The sequence below is a fragment of the Melanotaenia boesemani genome, chromosome 8 (genome assembly GCF_017639745.1).
Source record: "Melanotaenia boesemani isolate fMelBoe1 chromosome 8, fMelBoe1.pri, whole genome shotgun sequence".
In the NCBI taxonomy this organism is placed as follows: Eukaryota; Metazoa; Chordata; class Actinopteri; order Atheriniformes; family Melanotaeniidae; genus Melanotaenia; species Melanotaenia boesemani.
Window position 1 is genome coordinate 4908961 of NC_055689.1, and position 12864 is coordinate 4921824.

Here is a 12864-nt window from a genome sequence, read left to right on the forward strand (position 1 = left end):
ATATCAGTTTATGAGATTTACAAGTCATTGTATTTGATTTTTATTTACATTTTATTCAGAGTTCCAACGTTTTTAAAATAAGATAAATCTAAGTGTATTATTTTTAGAAAATCAACAAACTGTTATTGAGCCACATTTTATACACATTGTTGTGAGAAGAAAATGAAATGAAAACAACAAAATGTAGGGGTTAAAAACAAGGTTTACGCCCTGCAATAGTTTGTTTAACAGGTCAGGTATCATGTTGCAGTTTACCCATGTCATTTGCATGGTGGCTCTTGCTGTTAAACAGGGTCAGTCTGATCAGTTCTGTGACACTGGAGCATTTCAGGTCACTGGACATTTACCCCCCAACACAAAACAGGAAAGGAAAATTTTAAATAAGCCTTTCCTCCTTTTATGGGTTGTTTGTAAAATAATTATCACACACTGACTCATCTATCCAGAGCACAAAGATGAGGCATAGGGCAGGTCCTCCTTTCATTCTGTCCTCCCCCTGCTTTACTACACCTACACAGCCAGCAGTGGGAGGAAGGGAGAGAGCAGAGCAACTTGCAGTCTACACACTCAGCTTAGAGGAAGGATCGGAAAAACTCTCTCACCTTTACAGATATTCTCACACAGACACACACAGTTCCTCCAAACCCAGGCTTTGACTGTTTTACTAAGGATTTATTTCTGCTTCTTGACAAGCGTTTTGCTTCCTCTCATGTGAAGCAAAGTAAACTTGATGCAGAAGAGAAACTGGAAGGACGACTCAGAGGGAAAGAAGACCGAGCTGGACTCACACGCACATATTTCCTTTTGCCGGTAAGTGTTGGAATGACTCCTGGATGGTGTGGTGTTTCCCTCCCAACCTTCCGATCATCCATCCCCCCCCCCTCCCAATCCCACCTCCCCAGCCCCTGCTCTCTTTGCTTCAGATCTATTTATGCAGACTGTGGCTTGGAAAATATGTTTCTAGGGTGGTCTCAATTTCACAGATGAGTTCCAGATGAGGCAGAGTTAGCAGAGTACAGTCAACAATCCAAAGGTTAGACGGTGTAAAGTGTCACATTTTCAAGCTTTTTCTTTTAAAAAATCGTGTTTATTAAGTCACAGCTACCATGAGCTTTGTCCAGTTTATCACTATCCACATCACTAATCAGTTCAGCCTACTATAATTTTCCTATCTCAACATTTAGTCTGGTTTCTTTTCTGTGTTGCAAGCTGGCATTACTGATTCTTAAAGGTTCAGTTTTCCCTAAGTACAAGTAGTGTACCGATTTCAACCGATTTTTGACTGCTCCAGTTGTATTTACCCCTGCATGTAGTTTCAGTGAGTTTTATCTAAAGTGTTAACTTTATGGCTCTTTTCCAGAAACTGTGGGGTTGTGTTGTTGGTTTTAAGCTTTAAACAGCAAAGACCCACCATCTAAAAGCATTTATGACACATCATTACAAAGTTTTTAGTTGTTTAAGTACATCACATGTACTGATTACTCAAGTGTAAAGGTCACCATCCAGCTGATATCTTATCACAATACTGGCTATGATATCAGTATACTGTACGGAAAATGCTTTAATAACATCCTTAATGGCAGGATGGCTGTAAAGGAGAGGATGAGATATGACGGGTCTCTGCGCTGGTATGAATGACTAAATGAATAAAGCAGTTTCTCATTATCAGGCAGACAGGAAAGATTCTGAGTCAGTGACCCCATTAGGTTCAGGGCACGCTGTGATATTTAAAAAGCTCTCTGGGCACAGTGGGAGTCCCAGGCCTCGGGCCCATCATGATCCCCCCTTGGTGTTGGTTCAGGCCCAGATGGAAGCAAACTATTCTCGTCCTGTTTTGTGCTGCCGAGTGGTTCTGACACCGTCCATTGTGCCCCGGAGCTTTCCATGACTCTCAGCATTTTCACCGGGTCTGCGCCTTAAACCCCTCCATTATGGGCCAGCTTGCATTACAGCTTTTGCTGTGTTAGCTTTTACATTCACTGTCAACCCCCCCTCCCGCCTTACCCCCACACCCCACCTGCTAACCTTTGACTTTTCAGTAAGCATTATTATTCTATTACAAGTGGATGTAATGTACCACATAGTTCAGTTCTTACTAAAAGAAAACTAATATTTAAAGTTGTTTTAGTGTAAAAATACAGACATGATTCCCTTAGTTTAGTTAAAAAAAATGAACACTATTTCTTCTTTTTTTTTCTCGAGTTAGTAATAGTTTTACTCAGTTGCAGGTATCGATATTGCAGAATTTCTGGTTTGACACCATATGAAGTAATCATATGACAGAAATTCCCTCCATACTGGCTAACACTGATTTATACTGGGTAAGAAAAAAAAAGAATAAAAAGAGTGACTAACATTTTCACTTCCACATCTTAATAAATCAAGGGAAGCATCATAGTTCTTTCTGCGTTTCAAACAAAAGATCAGGTCAGTTTTATTACACTCTAAAGGTGTGTTTAACCTGTGGTTGATCTAAAGCACTTTTTTAAATGAATCCCAATTAATTCTTTTACTCTGGGATAAAAAAAAATTAATTAAAACTTATTCACTTCACTAAAATTCACTTCAAATAAAGACATTTTGTAGAAATAACTTAAATTAATGGCTTCCACTTAGGCTCAGTGTGTGTTTTGGTTATTGAATTTTTCAAAGGTAAGCATTAAAAGTCATTATTTAATTTTAAAATTAAAAAATGAAGCATGAGACATTTTTTCATTTAACTGCTAAAATGGAATTAAGCTTGATTTTTGTTTTATAGTTCTATGAACAAAAAAATAAAATCAATAAAATACAAACACAAAAACTTTTTTAACTTGTCCTGTCCAGCATCATAGCAAGAAAAATGATGGTCTGTGCCAAACAAATTTGAGTTGCCAAGATGAACTTTATGGGTAGAAGGCTCCTCTTGATAATCAATTATTTATTTATTTTATCTTATATAGTTTGAATTATCAATTCTATAGCTGTGTCCCATTTCAGGGTCTGCACACTCTGAAGTGCAGATTCTATACATCATCGTTGTGCCAAGCACTGTCCCAATTCGAAGGAGCTTCCAAATCCAACCAATAAATCCACACTTCGTTTGGCCTCCAACAAAGGCTGCTGGTGATATATCCTTCATGGCTATTTTTATCTAAAATTCATTGCGCACAAGATGGTGGCGAATGAGCAACTAGGCTAATATATATATATATATATATACACATCCCAAATATTCTCAATGGGGTTCAAGTCTGGACTCTGGTGGCCGATCCGTGTGTGAAAATGATGCCTCTTGTTCCCTGAACCACTCTTTCACAACCTGAACCCCATTGTCATTTTGGAATATGGCCGAGCCATCTGGGAAGATGGAAAATCCTGCTTATTCTGCATATTCGGGTAGTCAGCTGACCTCATTCTTTGGGATCATAATGTTGCTGAACCAAAAGCTGAACCTAGACCTGACCAACTGCAGCAACCTCATGCCTCAGGACCTCAGGTCTGCCCTCACAGACTTGTACAGTAGGCACTAGGCATGATGGCTGCATCCCTTCATCCTCCTCTCTTCTTACCCTGATTCTCCCATCACTCTGAAACAGGGTAAATCTATACTTATCACACTGCATGGCTCTCATCTATTGCTCTAGAGAACAATATTTATGCTCCGTAGAAAATTTGAGCCTTTTTCTCGGGTTAGTCTTAAATGTGATTTTCAGCTGTTCAGTCCCAATCCCATGAGTACCCTTTACATTGGGCCTCATTCACCAACCGTTCTAATGAACAAATCTTTTCTTAAATCCTACTTACAAACATTTTAGCGTTTAGTGAAGTACAAAGCATTTAACTATTTAAGATAATACCAATATTGCAGATACAAAAGTTATAATTTCCTTCAAGGGATAATTAAACTATTTTTCATACATTTCATTCATTCAAGATCAAGTCGCAATCAAGACAGATGTAATTCTGGTCTTCCTAACACCATCGGCGCAAAAGGCTGAACACATGCCCGAACTACAAGAATATCACTCCATACATTTTCAAGGCACTGATCACCACCTGGTGGTGAATGGGCTCAGATGGTGGGGGAGGATGCCGGTCAGGCCTGGCAGACCCAAGCGTGTTGTGAGGGTCTGCAAGGAACATCTGGCAGAGTTTCCTGTCAGAAAGAGTTTCAACTCCCATCTCCGGCAGAGCTTCAACCATGTCCCGGGTGAGGCGGGGAAAATTGAGTTTGAGTGGGCTGTGTTCTGTGCCTCTATTGTTGAGGCGGCCAGCCGCAGCTGTGGCCGCAAGGTCGTTGGTGCCTGTCGTGGCGGTAACCCCTGAACTCGTTGGTGAACACCAGCAGTGAGGGATGCCATCAAGCTGAGGAAGGAGTCCTATCGGGCCTTTTTGGCCGGTGGGACTCCAGAGGCAGCTGATGGGTATTGGCGGGCTAAGCGGAGCGCAGCTTTGGTGGTCACTAAGGCAAAAACTCAGGCATGGGAGGAGTTTGGAGAGGCCATGGAGAATGACTTCCAGACAGCTTCGAGGAGATTCTGGTCCACCATCCGGCAGCTCAGGAGGGGAAAGCAGTGCTCCACCAACACTGTGTACAGTGAGGATGGGGGGCTGCTGACCTCGACTCAGGATGTTGTGAGGCAGTGGGGGGAATACTTCGAAGACCTTCTCAATCCGGCGTTCGAAAGAGCGTTCAACCGTGTCCCCTGGGGACTCCTGTGGGGGGTACTCCGGGAGTATGGAGTGCTGGCTGGTACCCCTTGTACGAGCTGTCCGGTCCCTGTGTGACCGATGTCAGAGCTTGATCCACATCGCCGGCAGTAAATCCGAGTCATTGCCGGTGAGGGTTGGACTCCGCCAAGGCTGCCCTTTGTTACCGATTCTGTTTATAACTTTTATGGACAGAATTTCTACGTGCAGCTGAGGTGTTGGGGGATCCGGTTCGGTGGTTCTGTTCTTTGCGGATGATGTGTTTCTGTTGGCTTCATTGGGCCGGGTTCTTCAGCTCTCACTAGAACAATTCGCAGCCCAGTGTGAAGCGGCTGGTACGAGAATCAGCACCTCCAAATCCAAGACTATGGTCCTCAGCCGGAAAAGGGTAGAGTGCTCTCTCCGGGTCTGCAATAGGGTCCTGCCCCAAGTGGAGGAGTTCACGTATCTCGGGTTCATGAGTGAGGGAAGGATGGAGCGGGAGATCGACAGGCGGATCGGTGTGGCGTCTGCAGTGATGGGGACTCTGCATCGGTCTGTCGTGGTGAAGAGGGATGAGCCAAAAGGCAAAGCTCTAGATTTACCAGTCGCTCTACGTTCCTACCCTCACCTATGGTCACGAGCTGTGGGTAGTGACCGAAAGAACAAGATTGCGAATACAAGCGACCGGGCTCTACCTTAGAGATAGGGTGATAAGCTTGGTGATCTTGGATGGGCTCAGAGTCGAGTCGCTGCTCCTCCACATTGAGAGGAGCCAAATGAGGTGGCTCGGGCATCTGGTCAGGATGCCTCCTGGACGCCTCCCTGGTGAGGTGTTCCAGGCAAGTCCCACCGGAAAGAGGCCCTGGGGAAGACCCAGGTCACGCTGGATGGACTACATCTTGCGGCTGGCCTTAGGAAAGCCTTGGGCTCCCCTCAGATGAGCTGGTGAATGTGGCTGGGAGAGGGCAGTCTGGGTTTCCCTGCTTAGGCAGCTGCCCCCGCAACCCAACTATGGATAAGAGGCAGAAGATGGATGGATGGATGGATGAACATTTCCAAGTCACCTGTGACTACCAGATCCACCTGCTGGATGTGGTCTTTAATAATTAAAATTTACTACAACAGTCTTTTAATAAATAAATGGAAAAAAAAGGTTTTATTAAGAATCCAAGGTTGTTTTTTGGTTAATAACACTCATCAGCACCACTCACCCTAAAATGATGTCACAGCAGGTGGAAATTGGCTTTACAAATTGCATGAGGTACACGAGGTTATGTAATGAAATTTTATTCCACAGTGTACCACTTTCCTCTTTAGCCACGGCACTTTAAAAATGAGGAAAAGCAGGCTTCATTGCAGAGCTTCATTATTTCTTTTTGTCTTTTTATTAATCAGTTTTATTTCTGTTAATTTTTCTCATCTGTTTCTCCTCTGTTCGCTCAAGGTCTGAAGGTCATGACCTTTGATAGGCATTTTTTTAGCCGTTTACCTGTGCAACGTAGGGCCGGCTGGTCCGTCCTTTCAACTTACAAGAGATTGGTATTCACAAAGAGGAAAAATACAAAAAATTCCATGGTCTATGAACATGTTCATGAATTGGAGGGTTTTTGTAAAAAAAAACTCATGAATTACAGCTTAAAAACAAATTTAAGAAGATTTGTAAGATGATATTTGTGAATGAGGTCATTTAATTTGGAAATGTTCTTACTTTCACAATTTAACATAGCCCTGAGTTCTACTGGTGAATGAATGTTTATAAGTGATTGCCAAACACCCTCATTCAGGATTTTTTTCTGACCACATTTCCTCCTGGAAGACAATGGTTCCGCACTATCCTTCCAGTTTTTAATGATGCATTGGACAGTTCTTATGCCAGTTTTAGTAGATTCTTCATCTCCTTAGATGTTTTCTTTTCTTAACATAGATGATTTGACTCTTCTTAAACAGATTAACATCTTTTCCATGACCATAGGATGTCTTTCCATGTGGTTGTTTTGGAAATGAAAAGCTACTCATTGCATCAGTTGGGGTTAAATAACTTGTTGGAGGCTCCGACCTATTCTGCTTAGTTAAATCCAGGTGGCGACTTGTCCTTTGCAATAGTAACTGTTATAAGTCATTTTTGTCCTTTCCTCAATTTGATTCTTGTTCTGTGTAATTAAAGTACATTTCTGTTGATGAAAATAGTTTGCACCATAGTACAAACTACTTATTTGACTGGAAAATATTGCTGTCTTTAACTGAACTTCAACTCAGATGTTCTAGTTATTTAAATATATAATACAGTAAATAAAATCTTTCATGAGTGCAATAAAACACTTTTCTGGCCCTACCAGTGTGGAAATCAAACCTACCCCATTGCTTGTTACCATTTGAAACAATCAATTTAAGTTGGGTCAACTATTCCCTTTTTACAGATGTGAATGTGCTCTCTCTGCCTCTCTTTGCAGAACTGTGAGCTTTTTGGTGGAAGGATGATGCGTCTTGCGCTACTGTGCGACTCTCCACACGAGAACAGCTCTGCAGTGAGGGGCGTTTCCCCGCAGGCCCAGTGACTCCCACCACTGCGTATGCCTTCAGCTGAATGCAGAAAGCCTAGGATGGAAGTCCCAGTAAGTGCTGCTCTGAGGCACTGCAACACCACTCTTAACCTCCATTTTCTTACCTCCGCCAAAAACACTAAAACAACCAGCTGCTCCACCTGCATGTCCAACCAGACAAGAACCACTAACGGCTGACCAAATTCCAGGATGTTTCTGAATTTCCGCCGGATTCGAAAATGCCAGTTTGTGCAGGTGATGACCACCTGCCTGGTGCTCTCAGTGGTGATGGTTTGCTGGGAGCAGCTGGATCACAGTGTCGTCAGCCACATCAAGTCCTACTCCTTTCGCTACCTGATCAACAGCTTCACCTACATCAACAGGAGCCTCACCATTCCACGTGAACAGGCCAGCTATTTCAGCAACTTTAGCTACCTTTTAGACCACCCGAATAAGTGCGCCGATAAGGACGTCCTCCTGCTGCTCTTTGTCAAATCATCCCCAAAGAATATAGAGAGAAGAAACGCCATCAGAGCCACCTGGGGTAACGAAACCTACATCCAAAACACGTTGGGGGTGACAGTCAAGGTGTTGTTTGCTTTGGGAGCAATTCAGACTAAGCAGAATGAGCTTTCACAGAGCAGCAGTGACATCAACTACCAGAAGCAGCTCATCAAGGAGGATCATCTTCATGGTGATTTGATCCAGAAGGACTTTTTGGACTCCTTTCACAACCTCACCCTGAAGCTGATCCTGCAGTTCCACTGGATGCACAGTCGCTGTGCTCACGCACACTTCTTCATGACTGCTGATGATGACATCTTTGTCCACATGCCCAACCTTGTGAGCTACCTGCAGGACCTGAACAGCAAAGGTGTCACAGACTTCTGGATAGGCCGAGTGCACAGAGGGGCACCGCCCATCCGCAGCATGGACAGCAAATACTATGTTCCCTTTGAGATGTACCAGTGGCTGTCTTACCCCGATTACACTGCTGGGGCAAGCTATGTCATCTCCAGTGATGTAGCAGATAAAATATACCATGCCTCGCTGACCCTGAATGCATCTCTTTACATAGATGATGTGTTCATGGGCATCTGTGCCAACGCCATGGGTGTGTCACCACAGGATCATGTATATTTCTCCGGGGAGGGCAAGGCACCTTACCACCAGTGTATCTATAATCAGATGATAACGTCACATGGCCATGTGGAGGACATTTACGACCTGTGGAAGGCGGCAACAGACCCACATGTTAAACAGACAGCCTCTGGACTGTTAGGGAGGCTGTACTGTACAGTCATAAAAATAACTCTCCTCTGTAGACCCTACTATGCCACCTACCCTTGCAAAGCAGCATTTTTGTAATATTAAGCTTTTTGTATGTGCCAGTGTGTTACTGAAAGAGAAAGAGTGTGTTATAGCATAGATCAGTGGTTCCCAACCTAATTTCCTTGAAGATCACCTTCATGTACCAACCAAAAAACTGTGAAGATGAACTTCTCTACTATCATAGCTCCACCAGATCACTGACCTCACTAAACCACACATTACATAGACAAAAATTGATGCAGACGGTGTGGCTTATTAAGGGTAACTAAGGCTATATGTCTAACCTCCACTCAAAGTTTGTGTTTTAAGGCTCTCAAACATTGGTCCTATGTAGACAAAATGTCTAAATGATAAAAAAAAAATCAACTCATCTGTATGGACATGGTAGGGTCTCTTTACAGGCAAAGCCTTTTGAACCCTTTGTGGTTTTTGAGGATCCCAGGCTGGGAACCACTAGTGTAGATCCTGAAGAAATGAGGATCATTTCTGCAATTACCTCAGTCCTTCAGTTGGACATCTATTTCAAAGCACTGTGTTCTGTGTAGCAGAAGACGCCAGACAAGAAACCAGACTATCAGCAGCACTGTTAGCATGGAAACCCTGCAGGACTGCGGCCCTCGTAGGCCCGAACGGAGTAGCCCTGCTTTAAAATGTGGAAAAAACAGAAAAGGGTGACAGTGTTTCTCACAGACCAGGTAGCAATTTGTGGCACTCCCCTGGCGCTCATGAGGGAGTCGAGTGTCGTGGTGATCGGTGGAGTCGGTCATCAGTGTGTGCTATTCAAACACACACTTTCTTGGCTGCCATTTTAAATATACACCTGCAAACTCAGCTATTGTTCTTCAGAGTCACCTGCTGAGACAATTTTAAAACTACAAGAAGCATTTGAAATTATTCAGCTCAATCTTAATTCTTTATAGTAAGTTCTTGAAATATTTTCACCTTATAACGTGATTTTTTAAAACTTGAAACATATTACATTATAACATGATAGTTTTTTGTTAAAACTTGAAACGTATCACATTATAATGGGATAATTTATTTTAAAAATGTGAAACGTACCGCGTTATAACATGATAAGTTTATTGTTAGAACATGAATCAAAGTAGCCTGTACTGTATGCAGATGCGACCTATATTGGAACAAAACACATTTTATGAAGAATATTCTTGTCGAGCAGACATATTTCAGTTATTTTTGTCAATGACTAATCGTTCTACTCTGGTTTATTATTGTACACACAGAAATGTGAGGCAGTTACGAGCTACACGGTACGTCACCTGCATGTGCACAGTGAGACGTTGCGTGTCTGAGTTGCCATAGAGTGTGTGTGCTGCTTTTAGTTAATAACATGAACCAGTAAATACGCCTCTCTTCTGAAAATAAAATTGAAAATTATAAAGGCTATATGCACCGCTGGGACTGGGAGAAAAAAGATGTCAACACAAAGACAATGAACCATTTTGGATGCAATTGTTGTTTTAAAACAGAAAATACGTACCGGAACTGAAGTGAACCATAAAAAGAGCTCCGACCTGCTGAGTTTACCAGATATTACCCCTGCTGCCACCTTCAGATTAGAAGGACAAACTGCAACACGACACCAAAATGACGCGCACTCCCTACTCTCAAGTACGAGAAGAAACTCACCAGCGTCAGCTACGCCTAACCAACCCACGCAGACGTCCCGCGAGCATAAATCCGCCTTGTGTTTTCTTTTGATAGGCCTCATGCATTGTGCGTGGAGAGGAGGAGCGAGCGAATCAGCTGTCAGTGTGTGTGCGTGTATCGGTGATTCACGCTGAGTGGTTGCGAGTCACCAATAAAGTTAATAAAGACATTTCTTAAAATATTTAGATTTTGTAATTGAGACAACATCAATTAGACATCCCTGTGATTAACTGCTCAAACATTTTATTTAAGCTAGTGGGAAATCTTTATTTATTGTGAATGTTAAGCCATTATTAATAATTTTTCCATGAATGCTGAAGTGCATCAAAATGGTAGCTTGATACCTTTGTTTGTTTAAATGCATACGGATCAGAGATGTCAGTTTCACGTTAGCCAATAAGGCTGTGATTAAGCTCACCAGGAGCATTTTAAAATAAGTGGTCAGGAGGCGGATGAGATACAATATTTTAATATTAATACTTACGAATGGACAATCCGAATGGACAATGCGCACCACTGGCACATGTGCAAAGCTCTCTCTTTCCCTCTTTCTCTCTGTCTCTCACTGTTTGTGAATGCAAGCAAAATTATGGGGAGAAAATATGAAAGAACAGACCTATAAATATTTTTTAAATTGTGTGTGTTTGGGGGGTGGTATCTGTGCTGCTTGGAGTTGACACATTGTGGGAAACCCTGGTTTAGAACGAAGTACTGTATGAATGTCGTTCTCACAAATGGGATTGACATTGGCTGACTATGCATTTTTTCTTTGTGTTGTCTCACTTCCAGTACACAAAAGGATAAAACTTACATTATTTGTATAAAACTACCACAACTTTTCTCTATCAACTTTTTTAATCTAGTTTAATTTAACTTCAGTAAAAGGAAAAAGAAAGGGGAAAAAAAGAAATAGAGAGGTCTGTTTCTAACACATAATATGTGAAGTAGAAGTATGGCATAGCCTGAAAATGTCTCGTCATGAAGTGGAAAATTAGAATAGATGAGTAACTGGAAAAAAAAAAGCCTTGTGTTTGGAAAAGACATAATTATTCAGTGATGAATAATGTGATTAAAAAAAATTTAAAAATGTTTTTTAATGAATTATTTAATTAATTAAAATTTGCAACCTGCTTAACTGTTGTTAAGAGTATTTTGTATTAAAGTTTGTGGTTGGCTGGCAAACACAGATAACGAAACACAAACGATTAAAAATCTCTTTCTATGGTTTGTACGCATACATTTAGAGGTGTGATTGCCTGCCTTTCCATCTCCGATGGTTTAAACAGGAAGTTTCTGCCACAAACAAACCATTCAAAGTCCACATGCCCTAGAAAAAAGAATTACACCATGACCATATTTTTCCGCATTAGAAAAAATGCAGCAAGACAACACTTTTAAAGCTTCCTCAAAGGGCAGTCAAGCCATTTAATGTTACACTACCATAAAAATGTCAAATAAACAGTCGAAACTACTGCAGTGCTGGCTAACAGATAACAAAGTACAATTGTTAGGACTTCAGTTAAACTGAAAAGCTACTTTCAAGTAGCAACTCTCAGACAGTTTTATGGAGACAAGGAAGGTCTGTAAAATATTTTTTGCATAATATGCTGACATGCTGCTTTTTGTAACTTGTCCTGTCCAGCATCATAGTAGGGAAAATGACGGTCTGGCTACCGTGTGTGTCCTAAGAGGAGCTTTGTGGATACGAGGCTCCTCAGGATACTTAAATATTATTTATTCTAATTTTGTTTTTGTTGAATTTACATATTAATGCTGGACATGACAGAGGGGACAAAACAAAGGAGAGTGAACACGAGAAAAGGAGAGTAAAAGTGAAAAGGGAAGATAGAGACACGAATGACAAGAATGAAAACCACAAGCAGTAAAAAGTATGACAACCAGCTGCTACCCCTGTAAAGAAACAGAGTGTCTGTGTGTGTGTGTGTGTGTGTGTGTGTGTGTGTGTGTGTGTGTGTGTGTGTGTGTGTGTGTGTGTGTGTGTGTGTGTGCACGCACAAACAAGTGCTAGATGTGAGGGATGAGTTGTGTTAAGCACCTGCACCCACTCCAAGGGTGAGAAGCAGACAGCGAGGCCCCCAAGCACTGCACAAGAACCAGGCAGCCCACCGCAGAGAGAACCATGCACCCACCCAGGAGGAAGGCCGCAGTCAGAGCACCTATGGTAACAGGGCACGGGCCCCAGGGGACCAGGGACGGCGGCCCATCGGCCCCGCCAGGCACAAGGCCTCCAAACACGAACTGACAGCTGGACCTGGGGCTCCAGGAGCTTTTGAAATTGGGGTAGTGGCTAGTCTGGCTAAAATTCATTAACACAATATTTTATAAAAAAGAAAATGTAAAGACAAGTTGTCCAAAAAAATCGAGCACAAAAATAAATCCCCAAAAACTCTAATGCCCTTGCTTTGTATCATCTAACACTAGGTGGTTACTAAAGGAAACGAAGGAATAAGCACCCAAACTGTTCAGACAAAATGCTAACATGACAAAGTACCATAACCTGGATTTTAGGTAAACTAAAATGTTGGAAGGTCTGTCAAACAGAGAGCCACAGGTGAACATTTTGGATAATATGTTTACTTTGTGTCTTAAAAGTCAAATAATGTTTTTTTTTTTAAGTTCTAGCAAG

At 42.1% G+C, this 12864-nt stretch overlaps 1 protein-coding gene across 1 annotated transcript; it reads left to right on the forward strand.

Annotated features, from left to right (window-relative positions):
- Nucleotides 1–518: 518 nt before the first annotated feature.
- b3gnt5b (UDP-GlcNAc:betaGal beta-1,3-N-acetylglucosaminyltransferase 5b) lies at nt 519–12033 on the forward strand. Its single transcript, XM_041992821.1, has 2 exons — nt 519–810; nt 7125–12033. The coding sequence occupies exon 2, from the start codon at nt 7425–7427 to the stop codon at nt 8580–8582; it is 1158 nt and encodes a 385-aa protein (XP_041848755.1). The 5' UTR covers nt 519–810; nt 7125–7424; the 3' UTR covers nt 8583–12033.
- Nucleotides 12034–12864: the final 831 nt, after the last annotated feature.

Coding starts and splice junctions, on each gene's coding strand:
- b3gnt5b (XM_041992821.1), top strand. CDS start 7,425: ATGTTTCTGAATTTCCGCCGGATTCGAAAATGCCAGTTTGTGCAGGTG.